The 27,218-nt window shown below is 48.5% G+C and overlaps 1 protein-coding gene across 1 annotated transcript; it reads right to left on the bottom strand.

Moving 5' to 3' along the window:
* Window positions 1-152: 152 nt before the first annotated feature.
* Window positions 153-23,047, bottom strand: ADGRG5 (adhesion G protein-coupled receptor G5). The gene is made up of 12 exons (XM_074316017.1): window positions 22,935-23,047; window positions 14,541-14,642; window positions 14,232-14,310; window positions 13,412-13,568; window positions 12,674-12,793; window positions 11,868-11,984; window positions 10,516-10,668; window positions 9,663-9,784; window positions 9,141-9,409; window positions 8,520-8,574; window positions 6,957-7,234; window positions 153-6,582 (listed from the first exon to the last, which is right to left on the bottom strand). Exons 2-12 carry the CDS (start codon window positions 14,602-14,604, stop codon window positions 6,482-6,484), a joined length of 1,515 nt encoding a protein of 504 aa, XP_074172118.1. The 5' UTR covers window positions 14,605-14,642; window positions 22,935-23,047; the 3' UTR covers window positions 153-6,481.
* Window positions 23,048-27,218: the final 4,171 nt, after the last annotated feature.

Consider the following 27,218-nt stretch of genomic DNA (forward strand, 5'->3'; position numbering starts at 1 on the left):
CCTCATTTTTCAGAAACACAGTGGAATCACATTACTCTTCTCCTTTGAAACAAGCCTTTGCCTTCAAATAAAATCCAAATTCGGGAGCCTCCTGCCTCCTTCCCCTCCTGCCCTCCCCTACCCCAGAGGTGTCCTGAGTTTTGTATCATTCACTGGCTCTGTCTGTATAGCTTAGGATGATGTACCTGCTTAGATATTTTTTTTCTTCATTTAATGTATATAAAGAGCATCAAACTACATGTAGTCTCGAAGACTTGTTTTTTTTTCACTCAGCATCCTGTGTCTTAGATTCATCCATGTTAATTCCAGCATTTCTACGCTTGTGAGCAGTGCTGCTCTGAATGTTCTCGGGTATGTCTGTAGGTACACCGGCAAGGCTTCCTCTCAGATATAACCCTGGAATTGGAATGACTAGGACATATGTGTGCCAGTGTTCTTCTTCACAAAGAAATGCCAGGCTGGTTTTCCACGGTGCTGGAACCAACTGACGCTCCAATCAGCAATTTTGAGAGTTTCTGTCAATCCACATCCTCGCCGGCGTTTAATGGTGTCAGATGTTGTACTTTGTACCAATCAAATGGGTAGAAAATAATGTCTCATTGTGGCCTTCATTTCCGTGTCCCTGATCACCAGTGAGCTAGGAAAGCATCTCTTCATGTTTTCTGGCCAGAGCTCTTTCAACTTCTGTGAAATGCCAGTTCCTGCTTTTTGACCATTTTTCTCTTGAGTTATTTATCCTTTCCATAGGGGTTCTTGACACCAACCCTGAGTCAGTTATATGTGTCTACAGCTCCTCCCAGATATGGCTCGTCTTTTCACTTCCTTTAAGGTGTCTTTTGAGGGGAAAAAAAATTTTAATGTTGTTAATTGTATCAATCTTTTCATTGTGGCTAACACTTTCTTTGAGTGTTTTACTTAAGAATTATTTCCCCACCCTAAAGTCAGAAAGATATTAACTTATATTTTCTTCAAAACAGTATTAAAGTTGTGCTTTCGACATATAAGTCCTTACTCCACCTAGAACTGATTCCTGAGTACACTGTACAGTCAATTATAATTATTTCCCCTCACACATGACCAGTTTTACCTGCTCTACGTATCGATAGTCCCCTCTTGCCCGCTTCCAGTGTCTGCAAGTTTACACTGTCAGATACCAGAGTTCCATATATCCCTCTGTTTCTGGGCTCTCTGTTCTTTTCTTTTTTTTTTTTTGCTTTTCTTTTCCTTTGGTCAATCTGTCTATCCCTGTGGAAAATTCCAAATATACGGGGATTATTTTTTTCAAGTTATGTTTCTGTTATTACTGTCTAACTTCACTGCATTGAGGTCAAAGTATACGCGCTGTATAATATTTAGTCTTTGAAATTTTTTGGAGCTTGCTTTCTAAATTAGTATGAGATCAATTTTTGAAAATGGTCCATAAGTGCTTGAGAAGAATCTGACTGCAGGAGGCAGAAGTCAATTAATGTCCATTAGATCAAGCTTTGTACTCATGTTGTTCAAATCTTCTTGGCCAATTTTTTCAGCTTTGCTATCAATAACCAAGAGAAGCATTTGAACTATTCCATGCTGACGGTGGATTTGTCAGTTTCTCTCTATTCTATCAATTTTTAAACGTCCGTTTTGTTGAAGTGAATTTATACATAATAAAAGTCACTTTTTAAATGAGCAATACTATGAGTTTTGATAAATACATTATGTAATCATTACCACTCTCAAACTATATGACATTTTCATCATCTTAAAAATCTCCATTTGTCTACCAATGGACACTTAGGTTGCTTCCATATCTTGGCTACTGTAAACAATGCTGCAGTGAACATAAGGGTGCATGTGTCTTTTCGAATTAGTGTTTTGGATACCCAGAAGTGGAATTGCTGGGTCATATGGTAGCCCTATTTTTAATTGTTTGAGGAACCTCCATACTGTTTTCCATAGTAGCTGCACCATTTTACAATCCCACCAACAACGTACAAGGGCCCCCATTCCTGCACATCTTTGCCAACACTTGCTCTATTTTTATTTATTTTTATAGTAACCATCCTAATGGGTGTGAGATGGTATCTTATTGTAGTTTCGATTTGCATTTCCCTAAAGGTCAGCGATGTTGAGCATCTTTTCATGTGCTTATTGGCCGATCACATATCTTCTTTGGAAAAACGTCTATTCAAGTTCTTTGCCCATTTTTGAAGCGGGTTGTCTGATTTTTCTGTTGTTGAGTTTTCTGGGTTCTGTCTATATTCTGGATATTAATTCCTTTTCAGACATATGATTGGCATATTTTCTCCCATGCTGTGGGTTGCCTTTTTACTCTGCGGACAGTGTCTTTTGATGCACAAAACTTCAATTTTCATGAAGTTCAATTTGTCTGTTTTTTCTTTTGTTACCTGTACCTTGCGGTCATATCCCCTGGGAGTATGAATCTGTTGCTTCTTTTTGTGGCTCTAACTCATGGTAACTCGCATTCTTGTGACTTGGTAAGTTTTGTATGTAAGCGCATCAGTCCATCTTACTCTGTGAGGCTCTTCCTGGCCTGACGTAGAAAAGCGTTCCTCCTCATTGAGTTTACTTCTCTCCTGCCAGTAGCAGGGACACCCTAAATCAGGGCCCCCTCAGCTCTCTCAAGAGTTTTTCTCAGAACAGGCACAACTTTCCATCTTCCCTGCCCCTAGCTCTCCCAGAGGTCACTACCACCGCATGGCAAAATCTCTACAGAACTCTGGCCTCGGGACCAGCTCACCCTCCAGGCGCCCAGCCTGTTCAGGCCAACTCTGTGACACTCTCCTGCTCCCCCAACTCCAGCAGCCCTGGGTTCCTCTCCAGTTCTCCTCTGCTGACCACTTTATCCCCTCACCCTCCTCTATTTTTCTTATAGTACATGTCACCACCCATCATGTGCTATTTATTTGTTAAATTGCTTGTATGACACCCTCCCCACCCCAGAATAAGAAGACGTGTTCATTTACTTGTTCTTCCTCAGCAACTAGGGTAGTTCCTGGAATATGACGAGTGCTTATGTGATGGATAAATGAATGAATGAACAAAGGAGGCATAGTACCTGCCCCCCAAATGCTCTCAGTCTGGCAGCTGAGACAGGCAGGGATGCAGTCGTAATACAGAGAAATAACTACAGTCATGGGGGAAGGGCAGGGGTGGTGGGGCCCAGAGAAGGCTCCATTCTAGACTTTGGAAGTCAGGGACAGCTTCCTAGTCCAGGCACAAGGGGCGGGGGTGGGAGGGGAGGGGAGGACAGTGAAGGGTGCAAAGCTGAGATCTTAAAGTTGGGTTGTCACCTTTCCACAAATGAAGGAGTTGAAGAACAGTGTTCCAGACAAAGAGTACACCTTGTGCCAAGGCCTGCAGGTGAGGAGGAACCTGTTCAGGGAAATGAAAGTAGTTTAACGTGGCCCGATCGAGGAGGATGTGGAAGGAATGGTGGGAGATGGGCTGAGAAGTGGACACAGGCCGGACCCCCCAGGGCCTTTTGAGCTCTTGCAGGGAATTTGACAATGAGGAGGGGAGGGTGTGGAAGGGTTCTGGCAGAGAAGGGCCTGCTCAGGCTGCAGGATGGAAAACTCCCTATGGCTTCTGAATGAAGCTTGGACTGAGAGTGTGTGTGTGTGTGGGGGGGGAGGGGGATGGCCCGTGAGGAGGCTCTGCAGGGGGTGCAGGCTGGTTCTGGGCCAGGATCATGGATGGGGAGCACCACAAGGCAGACCCCTTGGGAGCTCTGGTGGTGATTTTGCCTTTCTGAAATAACAGCAACAAAGCATCATAGAAACTTCTAGTGTGTGTTCCCTCTGGTTTCTACTCGTCATCCTTCAGCAAGTGCCTCTTTGGAGTCTCTGGCCCTGAGCAGGGGCTCCCAGATACCACCACTCCATCTTCCCACTAGTCTGGAAGCCCCCCTGTGAGCTGGGCCCAGGCCAGGACCATGCTGGGAGTGAGGGAGAGCAAGGAGGCCCAGCCCCCACATCCAGGTGGGGTATTTCCGGGAAGTTGTCCCAGCCCAGAGCCTGGACCCCAATGGGGCTTAACTCTACATACCTGGAACTGTTTCTTGCAACCACCAGACCCCTTCCGTGTCACTGTGGCCACATCCTCCCTTGGGTAGCCCTGGCTTGGGAGGGTCTAACAGGCCAGGCCCAGGTTGGAAGTGAGAAAAGAGGTCCCAGGTAAGGCTCTGCTTCGCTGGGCTGCCAGCCCATCCTAAGCCACCACTCCCCGGAGCTGCCCAAGCAGAGGTTAGAGATTTCCACGATCCCTTAGTACCCTCATTAGCATGAGGGCTCACCTAAGGCCTGGGGAACCTGGTACAAGTCAAGGCTGGGTTAAACCATGGGGAATGGCTAGGGGTTCACATCACCTTGTTAGTGGTGAGGGGACACTCTGCCTGGAGTTGGAGTGAGAAAGACACTTTCTCTGTGGGAAAATTGGAGAGATTTCATAGAAGATGTGATCAATGAGTTAGCAGGAATTTAAATAGATCACAGCTGGGGGTGGTCGGTTAGCTCAGTTGGTTACAGCGTGGTGCTAATAACACCAAGGTTGCCGGTTCGACCCCCACATGTGAGCTGCGCCCTCCTTAAAAAAGAAAAAAAGAATAGATCAGGGGATTGGGGAATTGAGAGGAGGAGGGACATGTGGCAACAGCACGGCAGCTGAACTGTGTAGGGAACACTCCTAAAGTGGCCAAAGTCCAGCAAGGCTGGAGCAGAGGCCACTCTGGGAAAAGTGGGAGAGGAGGTGGCCACGCTGAGTGGCCTCAGGATGTACCCAGGGAGGAGCTGGGTTTGTGATGTTGAGCAGACCTGGGTCTGGGGCTTAGATGGGTGGGCCTCTGAGACTCAGCTGACACTGTTAATAATAACAGCAAAAATACTAATGATAATAATAACCACTGATTGAGCACTTACTGTGCTAAGCCTCTTTATACGGATTATTTTGTTTACCCTTCAAAATAAGTATTACTATTACCCCTATTTACAGATGGGAAAACTAAGGCAGAGAGAGGTTGAGTGGCCTGTCCACAGTCACATAGTTAGCAAGTGGCAGAGCTGGCATTTGAGCCCAGGCACTCTGGTTCCAGAACCTGTACCACTCACCACCTAGTGAAGGGCTATTTGCATTAAGAAGTGAACAGAGGGCATAACACAAGGGATCCAGTCCCAATTCCCTCCATGTACCGTTCAAAGTCATTAAAATCTGTCTCACGGCCTGGAGCAGGGCCCTGAGAGCCAATCCCAGCCCATTGCTCTAGTGCCAGGTATGGCCCGAGTGCAAGACCCCAAGAGCCAGAAGCTGTGTTGGGAAAAGAGAAATGACCGTAAAAACAGTGTTGGCATTCCTCCTACCGGTCACTCAGCAGGCGGAGTCCTGGAGGCAGGGCCTCTCCATCTGTTGTATCATATCCACAGAGGAGTGACCACAGCATTTCCAGACAGTTTTGGAGCCAAAAGCCTCTGAGCACAGACCAACAGCGCCCCCTGGTGTGTATCCCGGGAAAGGCTCTGGCTTCACTAGTCTCCGTCTTGGTCTGACAGGTCAAGCAAAGGCAATGATGATTCTCTGTAACGGTGGCCTGCTCTTGGGTTTAGAATCCACACCCTCACGCCTACCAAGGAAAACTCAATCCAAGGAAATATCAAATAGCCGGGACACTGAGGCTCAGCTGGCTCAGATGGAGGGGAAAGAGGTGCTCCCCCCTACCCCTGGAAGGCCCCAGTCACTGGTCTAAATGGCCAAGAGAGTTTTGAGAGCACTGGAGGAAGGAGGAGCCTCTGGGAGGAACAGACCTCCCAATCTTTGTGAAAGGTGGCCTTGGCGTTGGAGTCATCATAATATTGTGGTGAGAGGTTGTGAAAAGAAAAGAGGTCTTGGGCATAGGCTGGTACGTTCTTAAACACTGGCTGGGTCTCTAAGCACTGGCCAGTGGCCAGGATGTGACCAGAAGCAAGGGGGCAGGGCCCAGCAGGCAGGCTGTGTCGCCCACCCCCACCCCCAGCAGGCAGGTGCAGTCAATGGGGCCCACTCTGACTCTCTCCCTCCCTGGTTCTATTCAAGCCTCACAAAGCTTGGGCTAGGTAGGACCAGAGCCATCTGGAATGTCAAAAATGTGAGTGTCCCTGAGAAATGACAGGCCAAGGTCATACAGTAGGACTCAGCCAAACTTTGAAACGTGGTCTCCTGACTCCCAGACCAGTGCTCTGCCCATAGGCCTTGCTGGCCAGGTAGGCCCAGATACCGGAGTGAAGTTTCCACCCCCCTCGTGGGGTTGGACCTGCCCAGAGCAGAATGCCAGGGGAGGCTGAGCAAAATCCTCTTCTCTGGGCCCAGAGAAGCCATGGAGGTGGAAAGCCTCCTTGGAAGGCACAGTGGCCTCTGGTGTCCAGCAGCTGGCCTGACACCTTCTCTGGTGGAAGCCAGTGCCTCGTCTGCAGGCAGCCAAAGAGGCTGGGGGTTCCGGGCCAGGAGGTCCAGACTACTGCATTGTCTGGGAGAAGCTGCATGCCTCCATCTTTGTCTCCATCTCTGCCTCTGAGTGGCATCTCTGGGAACAGAACCACAGGAAGAGGAAGAACCCTGCAAGCAAAAGGTTGGTCAGTGGTAGCATCCCAGGAGCAGCGGAGGGCCTTCCCCACAATCCAGACACCTCTTTAGATGGGGTGAGTTGGGCCTCGCTGAGGCCTAGGAGTAATTTTCAGCATCCCTTCCTGTTAGAGGCCAGAGGGGCAGAGAGAAGGAGCAGAGGACCTGGCCACCGCTAGCCCGCAGGGTGCCTTTGCATACCACACGGCGGCACCCCTTCCTCTGGGAGGATGTGGCCCGAATCAGCTTGCCAGAGGTCTGGATTTCAAGCCCCAAGTCACCCCCTGGACAGGAAGCCCTTCAATAGTAGACATCTACCAGCTGTGCACAGCCCCGGGGGCTTCCTCCAGGGCAACCACAGGACCCACCATAGAACGAGTTGAAGATGGTGAAGAGGAAGAGCTGGGGCAGCAGAAAGACACCAAAGGAGAAGAAGGCCAAGGTCCAGGTGGTGCCCAGCAGCACGGTGAGGCCCAGCACGGTGATGGTGTCCCGACAGGCCCGAGTGCCCAGCGCCTTCTCCCGCACCTTCAGCCTGTGCAGTGTCCGCAGCACCCAGGCCAGCACCACCAGGTTGAAAAGGGATGTGAGGCCACCATAGCCCATGACCAGGACGCTGTGTGCCTCGGGGCTCCGCAACCAGCATCTGCAGGGGAGGGGCAAAGTGCCAGGGTTGGTGTGGCTCCCAAGGCCAGGGGAAGCCACGCGCTCGTGGGCCCCTGGACTGCCTCCTGAACCCTGTTCGGTCTCCTGTCTCAGACCTGTTGTTTCTCTCCTGACTGCACACGTGCTGAAGTCCTAGCCCTGGCTCACCAGCCAGACCGCCACAATACACGCGACCTGCCACCTCTGCCCCCTGTCTGCAGCCCCTGCATGCCTCCTTTCCAGCCCTTTGCCGCCCCAAGACGCCTTCAAGACAGGTGTCTCCTTTTCCCCAGTCCGACACCATGTCACATGCTTTCCCTGGATTAGCCTGTTCAATCTTCATGATGACCCTCTGAAGCAGGTATGTAATCACCACCAACCTACAGATGAGGAAACTGAGGCTCTGGCTTAGGAATGCACAGTAGTAAGAGGCAAAGCTGGGACTTGAAGCCCTGTGGTCTGAGCCCAGAGCCTGTGCCCCTGTTCGGGCTCCTGCCACTAGTCACAAGGGTCCTTGAATGTCATTTTTGGGTTTCATCCAAGTTCATGAGTGTGGTTGTGGGTCATTCCTTTTCACCGCCAGACCACTGTCTAGCAGGGGTGGCTCTACCACGTCGATGAATCCAGTGTCCTGCTGGTAGTTATTTTCAAGGGTTTTTTTAAATTGCTGTTTGTGACTAGGAATACATATATATGTCACCTCACACCTGTCAGAATGGCTGTTATCAAAAAGACAAGAAATAACAAGTGTCAGCCAGGATGTGGAGGAAAAGGAACACTGGTGCACTGTTGGTGGGAATATAAATAGGTGCAGCCACTAAGGAAACAGTAGGGAGGTTCCTCAAAAACTTTAAAATAGAACTACCATATGCTCCAGCAATTCCACTTCTGGGTATTTATCCAAAACAAACAAACAAGAAAAACCCAGAGAACACTAACTGGCAAAGACATATGCACCTCCACATTCACTGCAGTATTATTTACAATAGCCAAGATATGGAAGCAACTTAAGTGTCTATTGATGGATGAATGGATGATGGATGTCGTACACAGTCGAGGGGAGAGAGAGAAGTGAGGAAGACTTGAGAGAAGTTAGTTCTTAGGGTGGGAGCTCTTCCTGTCCCATGGAATTGTCACTTTAGTTCTTTCGTCCACATTGCATATTATATAATAAAATATATGTTTAAAGAGTCCTAAGTCATATGTTCTCAAAAAAAACCAACCTGACCCTCATAGTGAGAGGAATTAACCCCATCTCAAACCCACCCTGTGCCCAGAGCCCTCACCTCCAGGAGGCCAAGAGGGACAGTACTTGGAGGCCAAGCTCTGGAGCCAGCCTGCCTGCAACCAATCCCAGCTCTGCCATTGACCAGCTGGGTCTCCTTGGGCAGGGGTCTTAAGCTGTCTGTACCTCAGTTTCCGTAACTAAACAAGGGCTGACAGTAGAACCTACTTCTTGTTGCAAGGATTAAATGGGCTAATACACAAAGCCTGCCACAGAGTCAGACCTCAGTGGTCTTGAGCTTGTTCAGCCAAGCAAAGTAACGATGGCCAACTGCTGGTGATGGGTCCACAGAGGCTTATGAAGCTCTTCTCTGTGTTGGCTATTAAGAGACTTTTCATAACAAGAAAAAGGTAATGTCCTAGGGCACAGGAAGAGGCAGCAGAGTCTGTCCTCCAGACCCCTCTGCTGCCTCTCCTTCTACCCGCCCCCTGCACATGCTGAGCCTGGTCCCTGGGCTGTCCCAGCCCCCAGAGAACTCTCTTCTCTGATGAGGAGGGGCTGAGGGCTGGCAGTGCCATACCAGGCACAAGCAGAGAAAGCAGAAGAGAAAGAGAAGGGTTGGCAGGGGCAGATACCCTGTTCAGCTGGAAGTCTCAGGAAGCTAGCAGGGCAGGAGGCTTACCCCAGCCCACTGCACCGAGCTTGAGCATGTATCTGCGGATGTAAATGTTGTAGACACGCCCGAGGAGAAGGTAGAGGTTGAAGCCTTCAATGGCCATCCAGGTGAGGCAGCTGAGCAGCGCGTAATGCAGGATGGCGGCCAGCGCCGTGCATGCTGACTCGGGCACGCTGGGCATGGCCAGTACGGGGCTCAGCAGGAAGGTGACATTCAGGAGGAGCACAGACGTATGCAAGTTCATGTGGATGTGTGTTGTGGAGTCACTCTGCTTCCTGCGGGTGGGAGCATGGCCCTCCATGGCCTGGGGACATCACACCGGCAGCACCCCCCCGGGCTCATAGACACACAATGACGGGGACCCGGGGGGCAGGGACCCAATAGCAGCCACGCAGTGAGGCTTGTCTCCTGCCTCCTGGCCTCCACCCTCCGGAGAAGCCCACACCACTCTGGGAGACCAAGTGGAGAAGAGGGAAGGGTGCCGAGCAGCAGTGGGTGGGCAGGCTCGGTAGCAGGGCAGGGGAATACCTGGCATGGAAGTGCAGCAGGATAGTGAGCAAGGAGGCCATGATAGAGACGCTGCAGCCCACGATGGAGATGTACGTGAGAGGCGCCAGCAACTCTGCAGGCATCGGGGCTGGGGAGATTTGCTGTGGGAGGAAGGGTGGCTAGAGGCTGGAAGCATGGAAATGCCTCCCACCCAGGCTCGATTGGAGAGATGTGCCAAGACCCCAGCTCCAAGCCCCACCCCCCCACCTCCCCACCCCCCCACCTCCCCCACCCACACAATACTCACCATAGTCTTGGCTTGATAAAAGCCATGGCAGACACAATGGCTTCTTTGCTCCCAACTCCCATCTCCCCTCCCTCCCTCTCTATGCACGTGAGTGGAATCAACACTTCTCCCACTGTGTGTGGACAGGTGCACCAGGCGTAGCCAGTCAGAGCCCTCCCTCCTCATGCCCACCGAGCTTGATTAAGGCTGGTGGGAGGGACTCAATCGCAAGACTTGGGCTGGCAAAACTGGGGAAGAGACGCTCTCATTCTACTGGCCCAAATGCTAGTAGGAGGTGAGCCCGGAAGTGCTGGCAGCCATCTTATGATGTCATGGGGAGATCCTGTCTGTGGGCTTAGCCAGCAGAAAGCCAACACAATTGAGAGACAGAGACAAAGTCCTTTTTTTATCTGATACTTCGGGCTCTGCCTGAAGTCTAACCCAGCCTTTTCAGGAATATAAGCCCATACATTTCTTTTCTTCCCCCCTAAACCCAACTGAGTTGGATTTTCTGTCCCTGCACCAGCCTTTGCCTTCCTCCTCTGTCCTGAGCAGGGGGCCTCCCGCAGCTCTGATCCCCCTCACCCAGACTGGGTGCGCACATACCATGAGAACAGCAAAGTAGCTCAGGTGATTACAGCGGCACAGCACCTGTGAAGGTGAGGGATGCTCTGTACGACAGCCCTCAGGGCTCCAGGCACCCCAGTGGTGCTTGCTGGCTCCCTCCTTCCAGAAGACACAGGTCACTGAGTAGCCTTCCTGAGGAGAGATGCTGGAGTTGGGTGCATCCAAGAGGTGCAGGGGAGGGTCATGGATCGGGGTCTGGAAACTGTGGGGGCCAAAGGGGACTCCACTGCACCCTCGTCAACATTTCACCAGGCACTGGCTGGGCTTTGCCATCAGGCTGACCCAAATTCTAGCCCCACCTGCACACGGACCCTGAGAGCGACTTGGGCAAGTCACAAAGCTTCTCTGAGTCTCATTTGAGGCAGTGCCATGGAAAATCACAAAGGAAGGGGCAGGGAAGTCCTGAGGAGGGAAGGGACAATTGGGACTCTGAGACCTTAGAGGACATGTTGGATTTCAACAGAAGTGGAGCAAAAACATTCCAGGTGAAGGTAACTGCAGGGCAAAGGCCCAGAGGAATGGAAGTGAAGGATGATGGTGAAATTGAGAGTGTAGAGGAGAGGGTGATGGGAAGATAGGGCCAAAACATAGAGACTCTAGACTTTTTAGGAATGCCAGACAGAAGAGCAGAGGCAAGGGCTTGTGCCCACCCCACAGCCCTTTTCCCTTCTTTGGGTATCAGCATCTGCACTTCCCTTGAGGACCCACCCCCCCACCCGCAATGGCAGGTCAGGTGAATCCAGCCTGGTCCCTGGGCCATACGTCCCAGGCCGGCCCAATCCACACACTCCATCCCCCTGGGCACAGTGATGGTTCAGGGATGGACACGTCACCTAGCTGGACGCTTAGGGACTACATTCTGGGACGTTGGTTTGCAATGACAAAAAAGAGCCTGCTGAGAAGAGGGGAGAGCAGTCTAGTTCTTCAGCTGCCATCTTGCCACAGAGTGAGAGCCAAGGCAGGAAACCATTGCTGAGAGACAGAGAGAGACTGAGCGATTACGGTGTCATATCAGCCCCTGGATCCAGCCGTGCCTGAAGCTGAAAGAGCCCTGAACATTTCATATACGTGAGCCAATAAACACCCTTTCATGCTTAAGGTGGCTGGAGCTGGTTTTCTATCATTTGCAACTTAAAGAATCCTGACTAATGCAGGGAGTAAATGTTCCTCTTTCTTATTTCTTTGGCAGGAATTTTCAAAATGTGATGGATTTAAAATAGTCTGTTTCCAAGATAGTTCCACAGGTTTGGGTTTGGTCACACCAATAATGTCCAACAGGACAGCCACGAGGGGGAGGAGCTGGGGTGGAAATGGAGGCGCCCCCACAGTACCAGGCTTTGGTTGTGCCAGAAACTGATGTTGATCATTTCTGTGAGGTTGTTCACGTGTCCATGGCCCAGCTGGGCCCCCAGGACGTAGTTATTGAGCAGAGATGCATTGATGTCATTCTGGAAGGGCAACAGAAGAAGAGCTGACGGGAGAGGACACAAGGAAACCCTGGACCAGGTCCCCAGAGCCCCCTTCTCCAGCCCCTGCTCCCTGGATGAGAACAAGCAGCCTGACTTCATGTGTATGATGTGGGCCAACCTGGAAAGCTATTTTCTCACCACCACCACCACCATCCCCACGCACCCCATCCCCCATCCACCTCCCATGTGTTTAATGGATTCCAGCCTTGTACTTTCAAGGCCAAGGTTAAAAGGCATTTTCTCCAGAAGAACCTCCTGGGCTGCTCACTGGGAACAACCCCGACTCCACCCTGACTCATACATCACTTGGCATCTCTATGGTCATAATCAACCCTGAGATAAAATTAAGGCTCTAAGGTCCTAGTCTAGTTGTCAAGGTAGAGAGCTCTCTGAGGACAGGGATCCTGTGACTTTCTTTGTCTGTCTCATCCATAGGGTCATGCACATACATGGTATGTTTCCCTAAGTCACACGTGCACATTGGAATTGTACACCCACCATTCTGCTAAAACTGAAGCCCAGAGAGGGGCACTGCCTGGCTCAGGTTGCACAATGGGCTAGTCCACTGATACTGGTCCCCACCCAGAGTCCAGGCAATGGCATGGATGCCTGCATCGCCCCCAGGAAGGGGCCAGCGCCTGCCCTCATGGGCTCACCATAGCTCTGACCTGGAAATAGCGGGCAGTGAAGAAGTAGATACAGATGAGACGCAGATCCCTGGAGCGACGGGTCCTACAGGTCTCCCGGGTCAGCTCAGCGGGGAACTGCATGGCATGCCGGACCGGGGCCTGCACAGGGCCAAAGACAGGCTGAGCCTGGCGTCCGAGGCCTCCAGACCGGCCCCAACACCTTCTCTGGCCCCCACTCCCCGTGAAGCCCTCCCAGCTTACCCTGGCGTTTCCTTCCCTTCCTCGGGGCCTCCACCTACAGAACCCTACTCCCTGGTTGCACCTCCTCCCACACGTCTCGAGATCCAGGCCTTCTCGCTAGCTGCTCCAGCTTTGAATTTGGGTTACTTACGCCACCCAACTCAACCCCAGGGGTATGGAGTGTCAGCCCCCAGCACCCAGGCATTCAGCAGGAATCACACCAGGCTCTTCAAAGGAGCCCAGATTCCCTGGCCTCTCCCACTGCCGCCACCCCCGCCCCTCCATGGGCCTGCAAAAACACGAAGAGAATGCTGACCTTGAGGGGCCACAAAGCACCCTCATTTCTCTCATTCACATGAGGAACATCAGCCCCATTTTACGGAAAAGGAAACTCACTTGTACGGTAATACCTGGATTTGGAAAGGGGGTGTAGGGCAGGGAGGGTAGTGGAGCCTGGGGAAAGTTCAGACCTTAAACCCCTAGAGGATTTCTGGGGTGGAGGCACTGGCCAGTCCCCATCCCTTGATCGCCTCTGACCTGGGGAACAGGCTTCAGGGCCGCACTGTTCAGCGAGAGGCCGGCAAAGTCACAGCCCAGTTTGAAGACCAGCGTCTGAATGGTGGATGTCTGCAAGGTGAGGTTGGAGCCCTGGAAGCTGGCATTCAGCAGCCTATTCTCCAGACCATGGATGAACCTGAGGGCAAGAGAAATGACCACAGCCCAGAGTGGGGGTGGGGCCAGAAGGGCTCCAGACAGCCTGGGAAGGCAGGCTCTCCCCCACGCCTTATCCCTGTCCCTCCCACCTCTGTACCTTCACACACACAGTGTCCCTGGCACACTCTTATATCCCCATCCCACTCATCCCATTCTTCTGATTAACTCTTGTTCAGGTCCCAGTTTGTTGACACCTCCTCCAGGAAGCCTTCCTTGGCTGTTCCCTGCTGACTGAGTGAAGTGCTCCCATAGTGCCTGGTTTCCCTAGCCAATCATCAGCATTCGCCTCTCATTCAGAGCTGCTGGGCCTTTGGGTCACAAATCCTGGAGAGGCCAGCCTGAGTTTTGGAGCCCCTTCCAAAAAAAAACTGCACAGAGATTCATGATTCTGCAGCTGGTTTCATGGATTCCATGGTTAAGGTTTCCCAACCAGACAGTAAACTCGATGAGGGTAGAGAGACATGTCTATCCTGCATCTCCAGAGGTCAGTGTCAGGCACACAGTAGGTACTCAATAAATGCATGTTGAATAAATGAATTAATGGTCTACACTAGACCAACCCTGGACCATTGATTCAATGTTGCAAGCTGGGGGTGGGAGGCACAGCTGACACTAGTCAGGCCAGGAGGGACATGTAACTCACTCAGCAAAGGAAATCGAGGTCCGTCTCTTGCCCAGCCTCTCCATTCTCTCCATCCAGCGCAGGGATTCTTGGGATGCCTCTGTGGGGAGTGAGTCAGACCCCCACCTCAGACTCTGTCTGCAGCTACCCCCTCGCCCCATGGCCTCTGGGCCATCCACTCCAGCCTGGGCCTACTAATTCACTGTGCTGCTTCCCCAGGAGGCCTAAATGCCCCCTTTCAATCTCCCGTGGTTTGAGGCCTCCTCCTTTCATATCACAACTGGGGGCCTGAGCTAGGATTGCCCCTGCAGCTCAGCAGGGCCCTCTTACCTGCTGTCCCACTCTGAGCAGTCACAAGACACAGACAGAGAAAAAGGGCTGCACAGTAATCCATGTCCTATGCAAAGTCTCCTCCAAGGATCAGGTCCCGCCCTAGAAAACGCGCGTGCTGTTATCATCCTGGTCAAAGAGTGACTTCTAACTTCTAGGCATCTGGCATGTTCCCATGGTAGGACACATACAGCACATTAGTTGTTCCTCGTTACTCCTACATTTCACAGACGAGGAAACTGAGGCTCAGAGAACAAGAGGTCTTGCTTTGCTTGAGGCTGCCTGAAGCCAGGTCTCTGTGACTCCAGAATCCTTGACCATTTAGTAACACCTGCCATTAGCAACTTTGCCACTCTCCCAAAATGTGGTCTCTCTGGGGGGCTTCCCCAGGGCCCTGACTTCACCTAGGGGGACGTTGCTTGGAAGCAAGCTACATGTGACCTTGTGCAACCCTTCATTAACCCACCATCTGACTTCGGGCAAGGATCTGGCCCTCTCTGCCCTCATTTTCCTTGGTTTTAAAATAAACTAATAACCTTCTGCTTAATGACAGTAAATTTATATCTACTCACTGAAACTCCAAGAAAATGAGAGTGAGTGAATAAAAATAGACACCAAACCACAAAGACAGAACAGTGGGAAAGAAGACAACAGCAGATGAGTGATGACAGCAAAACTTTGGAGCTACAAAGCAGGTTGCCACCTTGTGATAGATTTAGCAGACCTAAAAAGTTGAACCAAAGTGCTGCCGTGGGAAGAGATATGGAGGAGTTGGGGAAAAGGGAACAGGGAGAAGTCAGCTAGTTCAAGCCTCACACCCTTGAAGGCAATTGAGAACATGCAGGAACCCCTAAAGGCAAGAAGGAGAGTGAGGCTGAAAACGGGGGGTTGGTTTTGAGTCTCCAGGATGGAGAGCTCGAAGAGTAAACGGAAGAGCATACACAGACTATCTGGCAAGCTTGAACATCTGAAAAAATTCTTGTGAGAAATGCCCTATAAAAAGCTTGCAAATGAAAAATATAAACAAGCAAGTAATTTCAGAAAAACCAAGTTGTACAGGAAAGAAAATGGAATCTTGCTACACAAATTGACTTAATAGGGGATAAAATGTATATGGTCATAACGAAAACATTAAATAGGAGATTTATTTTTTTAATCGTGTAAAGACCATATTAAAATGATTTCGATTTTCATTTACAATGTAGAGAGCCACAAGAGAACATCATTCCCATCTTGACAATGGAAAAAGCCAAATAAGGTGCAAAATTAATTTTCAAGCCCTTTAGAGAGCTGAAGTCACAAGGTAACCAAGTAAACTGATTTCCAACAGCCATTAAGCCCTTCAAGGACAAACCGTTTCCCTTTTTACAGAACACAGGAGGAAGAGGTAATTGCCACAAAAGCAGGAGAAAAGAAAACTGATATCTTAATGAATTCTTAAAGGCTGTGTGTGAACTAGAGTGACAATTTAGAACCCCTGGGAGCCCCGGAAACAACGAGAGTATGTTTCTTCCCACAGTTTTCTACTGGGTGTTCATGAGAATGACTGGGGTAGGGCAGAGGTCTGAGAGAGCCCCCAAGGTGACACACACAGGCGGGACCTGCCAAAGTCTCAGAGTGGAGCAGGAGTACCAGGACCAGGAGAAGCCATCTGAGCTCTGGGCCACGCATGAGTACAAAATGGTGATTGGCTGAAGCTAGAGACAGACATCTGCACCCTGGCCTTCCTCTGATATGACACCCTCATCCCACAGGCCCCTGACCTGCTACCACGCAAGGGCTGCCACCTCTGATGGAAAAACCCATAGTATACAGAAGATGAAAACCCCACCTACCCCCAAACCCTACACTGACACTAAGCAAAAGCCATCTGCCACTGGCACGGAGCGGGAAACCCAGGATTTTGCACGGATATAAAACAGAGGGCTTCTGCAGAAAAGACAGGAACCTCACTCACACCCAAGACACCCCCACACACACACATCAATACAAGACAGAGTTTGACTCCCATGGGGTAAAGGACAGGAAGTCTGCCTGCGCTCTAGCACCTGCTCTGAATGAGAGGCAGAGATTGTCACTGGAGAAGAATCAAAAAAGCTAAAAAAGCTCCACTCCTGGAGCTCAGGTACAAGACTTTCTAAGACTGAGGCTACAAAAAGAGAACAAAGAATTCACAAAACTTGCACCAAACAATCAGTAACAGCAGTCTACTACTGGAAGAAGGGCTAGAACACAAAGTGAGATTCCCTCTGTGTTGCATGCATGCAAAGCTAAGAGTGGACAACAATACTGAGAAAATCCCTGTGGGACTCAAGGCCTAACAGTAAACACAAAGTAGTAGCAGTCCACCACTGGAGAAATGTGAAGCCTGCGGTGCAGAGAAGGTTAACTATGGCAACAACAAAACCTAAACTCAAATCAACAAAGACTAGATTGATTTGATGGCCTATAAAGCCATAACATAAGAAATATGGCCATTTCTAAGTATAAATATCATTTACCTCACTCACTACTGTTCTTTTATATACAGTGCCCACTATTTAATCAAAGATTCTCTCTCTCTCTCTCTTTCACACACACACACACACACACACACACACACACACACACACACTCAAAATCAAGATAAAAAAACCAAGACTCATTGTGAAGAGATAAAAGAGGCAATAGAACCAGACCCATAGATGGCCAAAATGTTGGAACTATCAGATAGGGACTTTAATAACTATGATGAATATGGTAAGGATGTAGTGGAAAAGGTGGACTTCCAAGAACAGATGGGAAATTTCAGGAGAGCAATAGAAACTTAGAAGAGTCAAGTAGAAATGAAAAACTCAATATCAGTGATAAAGAATTTCTTCAATGGATTAATCAGCAACCCAGACATAGCAAAGTAATCAGTGAACTTGAATATAGAACAATATAAATTATCTAAATTGAAACACAAAGAGTAAAAAGACTGAAAAATTTTTAAAAATGAATACCCAAGAACTGAGGGACAAGAGCGAATGGTCTAATATACCTGCAATTAGAGTCTCAGATAGAAGAAAAAGAACAAAGAAATATTTGAAGAAATAATGGCCAAAAATTTTCCAACATTAATGAAAAACAACAAACCACAGATCCAAGAAACTCAGCAACACTCAGTAGGTTAAATACAAAGAAAAACACATCTAGACACACCATAGTCAAAGTGCTACAAAAGCAAAGACTAAGAGGAAATCTTGAAAGCAGCCAGAGGAAAAAAGAATAAGCTGCTGATACAGGCAACACACAAATGAATCTCAAAATCATTCTGCTAAGTGAAAGAACCCAGATACAAAGGACCATATGATTCCACTTCTGTGATCGTCCAGAAAATCAAAACCATAGTGTTAGAAAACAGATTACTAGTAGTTGCCAAGGGGTGGGAAAAAGGTACTGACTACAAAAGAACACAAGGCAACTTTTCAGGGTAATAGAAACATTCTACATCTTGACTGTGATAAGTGTGTATACATGACTGTATACATTTGTCAAATCTCATTAAATTACTCTCCAAAAGGGTGAGTTTTATTGTATGTAAAGTATACCTCTATAAACAGGACTTCAAAAAATCAAAACAAAAATAGACTGAGAAGATGGAGAAGAAAAGGAAAGGGGAGAGGGGGACAGGAGAACTAATCTTCCTCCTTTTGTGAGGGACAAAGTCACAAACTCACAGAGCTTCAAGGTGGGAGAACTCAATGGTGGTGGCAGAGGGAAGTATAGTTAAGATCATGGGCTTTAATTTTACTACCATTGGATTTGCAAAGATCTGAAATACGATAACACCCAGTGAAAGACAGGCACATTCCACTCCTTGTGGGTGTGTCAAGAGTATAACTTTTCCAAGAGAACTGGTTGATGATTCGTACAAACTTTTCATTCTGAAAATCCTCTGACCCAGAAAACTCATTTTTACGAATTTATCCTATGGAAATAATAAGGCAAGCCAGGAATATATACGTAGAAAGGTATTTATAATACCATTGTTAATCATAAACAAAAAAGGAAAACTATGTAAATATCCATCATTAGAGGAATAGTTAAATAAATTACAGTTCAATGCCACTGTGGAAAACAGTTTGGCAGTTTCTTATAAAACTAAATATGCACCTACCATATGACCCAGCCGTAGCACTTTGGGGCATTTATCCTAGAGAAGTAAAAACTCATGTTCACACAAAAACCTATATATGAACATCATATCAGCTTTGATCACTGTAGCCCCAAACTGGAAATGATCCCAATGTCTGTTCAATGAGTAAATTAAACAAACTGGGGTACATCCATGCCATGAAATACAAGTCAGCAGTTGGAAAAAAACTATTGATACATACAACTTGGATGGGTCTCCAGAGAATTATGCTGACTAAAACAAACAAACAAACAAACAAACAAACAAAACTAAAAACACCAGTCTCAAAATGTTGCATACTGTCTGATTCAATTTAGATAACATTCTTGAAATAACAAAATTATAGAGATGGAGAACAGACTAATGGTCACCAAGGGTTAGCGAGGACAGCTGTGTGTCTGTAGAAGGGAGGGAGTCGTGTAGTGATGGGACAGTTCTGTACCTTGATCATGGGTCTGGTTACAAGAATTACACATGTCATAAAATTGCACAGAACTAAACACACACACACACACACACACACACACGTGCATATAAAACTGATGAAATCTGAATAAAGTCTGTAAATTGTACCAAAGTCAGTCTCCTAGTTTTGATATTGTACTATAGATATGCAAGATATCACCATTGGAGAAAACTGGGTAAAGTGTACACAAAACCTTTCTATACTATTTTTTGCAGCCTCCTGTGAATTTATCATTTTTAAAAAAGTAAATGTTAAAAACATACAATACAATGGATTCCCATTTCACTCTTAAAAATTATGATGTAGTTATCCATATAAAAGAGGAGAACAGCATATCATTGAGTGGAAAGAACAGGCTGAAAATAACACACAGAATATAATCACATTTCTGGAAAATTATGTTTACATGCATGTTTCAGCCTATGAGGATATCTAGAAGAATGGTCACCAAAATGCTAATAATGCTATTTTGGGAGAGAGGTTTTTTTACTTTCTTTTTCACGTTTTCTGTATTGTTTGAATTTTCTACAACAAACATGGATGAGTATTACCTTCACAACAGAAAAACAAAAAAATTTTTTTCCCCCTTCTTCAGCCCGTGGCAGCTAACGGCAGCCCACGCCAACCTCCAGCTGCTCATGGCAGCCCAGCTCCAGGGAGAACTGTTGTTCACAATCTTAGCTGTATAGGGCGCAGCTCACTGGCCCATGTGGGAATTGAACCGGCGACCTCGCCTGTTGGGAGCATGGCGGCGCTCCAACCACCTGAGCCACTGGGCCGGCCCAAAAAACAAAATTTTAATGCTTGGGATTTTTTTAATGTTCCAAATGACAATTTATCATTATGGAAAAAATAATAATGACATATTGCTTCAAAAAAAAAGGGATGTTGCAAAACAATGGAACCCACAGCTTATAAGAAATCATATTTTTATAGACACAAAATCTGGACAATGCACATCAAGGTATGAGCAGTGGTCGCTTCTGGGGATGAGATTATGGGCCCATTGGTTTTGCTGGTCTGTATTTTCTAGGCTTACCCCATGCATTCCTCAATTTTTATTTACTCTTCAGATAGTTTAGAGATTTCTATCTTCCAAATATAAACAATAAATAAATACAGACGGTATACAATGCCAAGCTTCTGTTCCCCCTGTGTCACCCAACTACTCGGTTCCCAGTTAGCCACTCCCAGGGAACCACTGCTATTAGTGTGCTGTGTATCTTCCCGAATTTCTTCATACAAATGGAAGCAGATATGAGTTCCCCCATTTTGTTATTTTTTTAAAGTAGCATATTCTATATACTGTTCTGTACTTTGTTGTTGTTTTTTTCACTTAAAAATACACCTTGGAGAGCTTTCCATACTAATATCTAGAGCTTCCGCTTTTTTTTTTTTTTTTTTTTTTGACAACTGCATGGTGTAGTTGTAGGGATAAACCATAAGTTATTTAACCAGACCCTTGTTAAGAGCCATTTGTGTCAGTTCCAGTCTTCGGCTCTTGCAAACAGTGCCGCTTTACTTACCCTTTCCCATATGTCCAAGTTCATCATCTGTCTGTTTTTATACTGGGTTAGACTTGCCCCTATCAACTTTTACCTAATGGGAAACTCAGTTCTCCCTCGATTATTTGACTTGTAAATTTTTCCTGGTTAGTCATTTGCCTTTTGACATTACAAATGGCCTTTTTGCCATATGGAAGTATACATAATTTTTATGTAATAAAAATTAGCAGTATTTTCTCTTTCAGCTTCTGGATTTTGAGTCATAGCTAGGAAGGCCTTCTCCACTCCAGCATTATGAAGGAATTCTCACCTAAGTTTCCTCTAGTACTTTTAAGGTTTCATTTTTTACATCAGAATCTCCAGTGCATTTGCATTGGCCCTGGAGACGGTGTTGAGATATGGATTCAATTTTTTTCATCCATTTGTCTTCACATTATTTATTAATATATGCATTCATTTCAAAAGAGAAGACAGACTTTGGAGTCATGGAGTGCTGGGTTCTTATTCACTTGACTACTCTGTTATTTCTTTGGCTGTGCTACCTTGGGCAATTCATTTACCCTCCCTGAATCTCAGAGAAGAGATGAGGGAAAAGGTTTGAAAGGAAGCCACTGACTAAAACCACTTGAAATGTTTCAGGTGAGAACACTGAGGACAGCATAGTACAGAAAAAGACCTTGGGCCATCTTGTCCACCCTCTCATGGTACGAATGGGGAAACAGGCCCAGACAGTGGTTTGGATTTTACCTCCAGGGTCTAGACCCTAAGGCGGGGTCCCAGGCAGACACAGAGGGAAAACTCCCACCCCACCACCCAGCTGAGGAAATCAGGCCAAAGCAGAAGTGACACTCTCCAGGCACTCCATATAGAAGCTGTGGTTCCCTCCCCCTTTCCCAGGGGTAAACCACCATCTTCACTTCTACTTATAGCCTTCAACATCACTGTCCCCATCCCTCAAGAGGTCACCACCCATTGTGACTCCATATCCTTGGCTATCTCCATCATCCCATGACCCTGCAACCCCTTATTTAGGGCCCTTGGGAAACAGGACTCCCTGACTTGATTTCCAAGATGATTCCAATTGAGTGTGGGGAAACTAAATACCACACAGGAGTGCGCCTAGCATTCTACAGCAGCCCGGTGGTCAAACTGGGACTCAAGCCCAGGGCTCTAGATGCCAGTCAAGGGCTCTGCCTGCTGCGCCCAGCCTCCCAAAGGTGGCTGGGTGGCTGAGCTGCTGTGTGGACAAGTAGGACCATACTTAAGCCCATAGAGAGATGAGGAGACATTCAGAGCACAGAACAGAGCCTTTGGAAGATGCAAATTTAAGAACCACTTCCAGTATTCCGTGCCTGGGCTGTGACACTGGGCAAGACTCTTGACTGCTCTGCGCTTCGGGTTTCCTCATCTGTAAAACGAGGCCAATGAGACCTATTCGCCAGGGAGAAAGACTCAAACAATCGTTTCCATGACCTCCGCTCCTGGGAATTGGGGCCTGTTCTGAATTCCTTGGCCAGGAATACATCTGCCCGCATACCCCTTCAGCCCACCCTCTCCCCAACAGTAGTACAAGGGCCTGCTGAGCCAGCTACACTCCTTTATGGGGCACCACTGCCCCTGCCAAAAACAAGCTGGAGCCCCACCTCTGGCCTCACCCTGGCCTGGGTGAGGACTGACCCTGTGATCTCTGCAGGAAGCCTTGACAGGTGCTATTATTAGCCCATTTCACAGGTAGGAAAGCCCAACAGGGTGTCTGAGAGCAAGCCAGCACATGAGTCGTTTACCTGAGATACACTGTCCCCAGAATCCAATTCAGGTCACTGAGAGAAACTGCACCTGCTCCAGTTTGCCCATCACAAACTCTGTACCAGGCCCTCACCCCTGTCACCTGAGGTGCAGGTTACTGGACTAGCCCCATTTCACAGATGAGAAAACTGAAGTCCAGAAAACAAAGGTCCAGTAACTTGCCCCAGGCCACATGCGAGGGAGCTAAGATCTGAACCCAGCCCCTAACCACCCTTAATTTAAATTGCCTTTTTTCAAAAACATAGATCTCTACATTCCCCCAAGATTTTAAGTTGCCACTAGGAACCCAGAAACTGATGAATGGAATGAAGGTGGGTCCCCAGATTGCTGCTCGTGGGATGTCCCAAGCCCAGCACCTGCCTGGGCAGAGACATGCCCAGTGCCTGCTGGGGAACCTGCAGAGAAGGACAGAGAGCTGGGAGAGTAGGCAATAGAGAGAGAGGCCCAGAGGGGCTGACCTGTGTAGCAGCTGCTGTCTGCCTGCCGTCCCGCTGCCGTCTTCAGGAAGAAGGGGAACTCAGAAAGCTCTATGCTGCAGGCAGCCTTCGCTCTGTACACCCCACACCCGCACACCACACTCTCACTTCACTTCTTCTTTGACCTACAGCAGCTGTTTTGCTTCCTCTGCGCTGATAGCCACACCCAGCTCACCTCCTTGATCTCAATCCCAGGGCCTGTAGCAGGCAGAGGTGCTTGGTGTCAGTGGGGAGAGGGAGGAGGGCTGGCCAACATGGCACCCTGCTGGGCTCAAGACCCATCTCAGCTCTGCACCCTTGGGCAAGCGCTATCACCTCTCTGGGCCTCAGTTTCCCCATCTGTAGGAAAGGGAGAATGATCCCTGCCTGACCTGAAGATTGACGAGACTGATGATGGCTAGGACCTCAGGCAAAGACTGAGTCAGACGATCTGGGATTAAATACCAGGCCAACCATTTATGAGCTGGGTGACTTTGGGCAAGTGACTAAAACTGAAACCTGTTTCCACTCTGTAAAATGCAGATGACAGCACCACCTCATTGGGGGTAGTGAGTGGCTTATAAAAGGCAACGCTGCAAAGTCACTGGCAGTTCTACATGAAGCCCTCATGTTTCACAGGTGGGGGGGTCTGAGTCCTGGAGAGGACAAAGGCTGGGCCCAGAGTTAAGGGACTCACTGGGAGCAGAGCTCAGAAATGTGGCCAGAACAATGGGACTGGGAGGCTCGCCAGCTTCTCCTGGAGCCAGGGGTCTGGACAAGCCTGTCCTACACCAGCCACTTCCTCCACAGAACCCTAAGGAACAGAGGGAGGTGTCTGTGTGTGTTGGTGAGGAGACAGGGTGCTCTCCCTTGTCCAGGCCCCATCCAGACTCCTTGGGAAAATTCTGACTCAGGAATGTGTTCCGCTACCCCTGGGGGTGAGATGGGGGTGCAGCAACAAGGAGAAAGCAGGCAGGTCCCAACATGGTCTCTTCTCTGCCCCCACCCCAGGGACCTTCCAGCATCAGCCCAACCACAGCCCACAGGCGGCCTCTGTGGGAAGGGGGAGAGGAGTTGTTTCTTGGTAGGCAGGGAGATTTCAGGGGAGCATAGGCCCCTCCCATCCCAGCTGCAGTGCAAAGGCTTGCAGGGCCCCCTGTGCACCTGTAGTCGGACACCTTAAACACACTGCCGCAAGGTGACTTGGCTAAGCCCTTGCCTTCTCTACACATTGGTTTTCTGTGAACACCGTCCAGAACTTGACCTCGAGGTCCTTCCTTTCTGAGATCTCTCGGCCACATCTAGGCTTGCAACACCAGCAGCCTTCTTCTCTAGCCTATCTATAAGCCCAGGCGGCTCCTCTCGCACGCCACATGCCAGAACTCTGCCAAGATCCACCTAGCTCAAAAGCCAGCAGTGGCGCCCTACTGCCTTGGTGCTGTAGCCCCATCTAACCTCTACTTCCACCCAGTTCTGGACGTGTTTGCCATATTCAGACCCTCCTCCCTGCTCTGTCCCAGCTGTAACACACACAGACTTGGGCAGCAATCCAGCTCCTCTCCATCCCTCAGGGCTCCTGCCTCCTCTGGGAAGGCTTCCCTGACTCCAGCTCCCCTATAAATATTCCAGATGCATCAGTTTGAAGAGGCATTGCCAGTCCCTGGTTCAGTCCCCTGGACCAGAAGAGGGCAGGCCACCTCCCACTCCTCACCCTGGGAGAGCCACGAGACAGCCCTAGTGAAATGTCTCCATGTGGGGGCTACGCACACTGGTGATCTCTTACAGGACATTAGACAAACCCAGTCACACCTTGTAATAATCGTTTACTTTTCTCAGCTCTGCTTACATATAGGAGAAGCCTCTGTTTAGAGCTAAATTGTCTCTAACCCCTCCCTATCACTGCCTTATGCCTTTTTTCTCATTCTTCAAACTTTTATTGGACATAGAAAACAGGACATCTTATTTTTAATGATTTTTTTTTATTGTAGCAAAATACGCATAACGTAAAGTTTACCACTTTAACCTTTTGTAGGGTACAGTTCAGTGACACTAAGTACATTCATTCACATTGATGAGCAGCCGTCAGCGCCATCCATCTCCAGAACTTTTCTATCTTCCCAAACTGAAACTCGGACCCCATTAAACACAACTCCCCATTCCCCCTCCCCCAGCCCCCAGAAACCACCATTCTACTTTCTGTCTCTATGGATTTTGACTACTCTAGGTACCTCATATCAGTGGAATCATACAATAGTTGTCCTTTTGTGACTGGCATATTTCACTTAGCATAATGTCTTCAAGTTTCATCCATGCTGCAGCATGTGTCAAAATTTCCTTCCTTTTTAAGGCTGAATAATACTCCCTTGAATGCATTGACCACATTTTGTTTATCCATTTGTCTACCAACAGACATGGGCTGCTTCTACCTTTTGACAATTGTGAATAATGCTGCTATGAACATGGGTGTACATATTATGTCCCTTTTTAACAAAGAGAAAGTTTCTAGCTAGATTAATGATATTCTTTACATAATATTTACTTTTATGATTTTTCTTCTATTTATGCCAACTAATACAGATTTCTTATTCCTAAAATACACGTACATTCTAAAAAAAAGTGAAATGATTTAAAGAAAAACATTAAGTAAACAATGGCACAAGTGCTGTCGTGCGGGAGACCCTGCTCGCTGCGCCATCTTTCAGGCGGGGCGGCCTGCGGGGTCTCTGCTCCCGCTCCCCACACAAGAACGCAGGATATGGTGAGGCCGAAAAGGAACACCCACGGAGCCATAGGTAGGGGAGTCATACCACCACGGTCTCACTGGAGGCTGGGCCCACCGGACGCCGACCTGCCGTCCACTTTTCCGCCAACCGACCGACCGACGACTCTTCTCCACTCTCTCCTCTGTTCCTCTCTCTCGGCTCTCCTCTTCCGCTCTCCTCGGCTCTGCTCGGCTCTGCTTGGCTCCTCGGCAATCCTCGGCAGTCCTCCGTAGTCGCAGCAGTTATACCAGCGGCCAATTGGCTAACCGGCCACAGCTGACGGCCAATCAGCTACAGCCGACGGCCATTCACCACCCGAGCCAGTACCCCTTCATGTGAGGCCGAGAGCCTGTAAACTACTCTCTGGGGCTCTGTCCCCACAAGTGCTATGTGTTGATGGTAAAAAGTGGTAACAGAGATACAGGACCGAGAAATGCTGAAGTATGGGAAATACTGACACAAGCCTCAGTCAAAAACCCCTGCTGTGATGAGATGGGGAGAGAAATCCCTTGGGGGCCACTGGGAGACTGACACCAGATTGGCACTGCATCCAGAGGGCTGACTGGAGGTGTGGTTTTAGGAATAGGAGTGACAAGGGTAAAATTGGAAGAGTCAGATCTGGGCTCTGAGCCCTCCCAGCTGTATGACCCTGGGCCTGCCACCTGACTTTTGATCCTCCTATGAGATCGTGTTAACAACACCCAGCTCACAGGGTAGGTGTAAAACTATTCATTCAAGTGAACTGCCAAGCCTACTGTCAAAAGCCATCTAGTTCCAAGAGTAGGTGGCTCCCCCAACCCCACCCCTGCAAGAGACACCCCTAGGACAGTAGTTTTGCTTCACAGTTGAGAGAGGGCCCAACTGTGATGATGTTATAATTGGTGCTTAGGTTCTGCCATCAACTCAGCCTCCTCCACTTCCTGCATCCCTAAGCCACCTCTGGAAACTCTAGGAAGGAACTCTGGGCTCTTGGTCCATGGCTGTCCTTAGTGGCTGTGGGACTTTGGGTATGTGTGAGCCAACTACCTCCCTGAACACTTCCTCAGCATTAAAATGGGAACATCCCTGTCCTCTGAGTCGTCCATAGCTGAATCTCCCAGGTCCAAGGTGCACAGGAAGACAGACCATGCCCTTCAATATTTACAGATAAGGTCCCTCTCAAACACAACGTATCCCCACCAAAGCCTCTCTCTAGCTGATTGTTAGAAGCTATCAATGTTTCACCGTGCAAATACAAAGCAAGTGAAACTGCAGATCTTGCAAAAAGTGTGGGATTTCATGAAGTTGATGGAAGTAATGCCATAAAAATGGAGCAGTAGCTAACCACAGAGGAAGAGAACTTCTGCAAGAGAAATGACAGAGACCTTCCAGAGAAGACTGTTTGACCATCAAAGGATTCGGTGACCCTTGGGTTTGAAACCCTCAAATAGCTTTGCAAAAATCACCCTCATCCCAGAGTTGATTCTTCGATCATTCTAATGCGAGCATGGTTGCAATTATAATCTAAATGTTGTTAATCATGGTT

The sequence above is a fragment of the Rhinolophus sinicus genome, linkage group LG11, assembly GCF_036562045.2.
Source record: "Rhinolophus sinicus isolate RSC01 linkage group LG11, ASM3656204v1, whole genome shotgun sequence".
Lineage (NCBI taxonomy): Eukaryota > Metazoa > Chordata > Mammalia > Chiroptera > Rhinolophidae > Rhinolophus > Rhinolophus sinicus.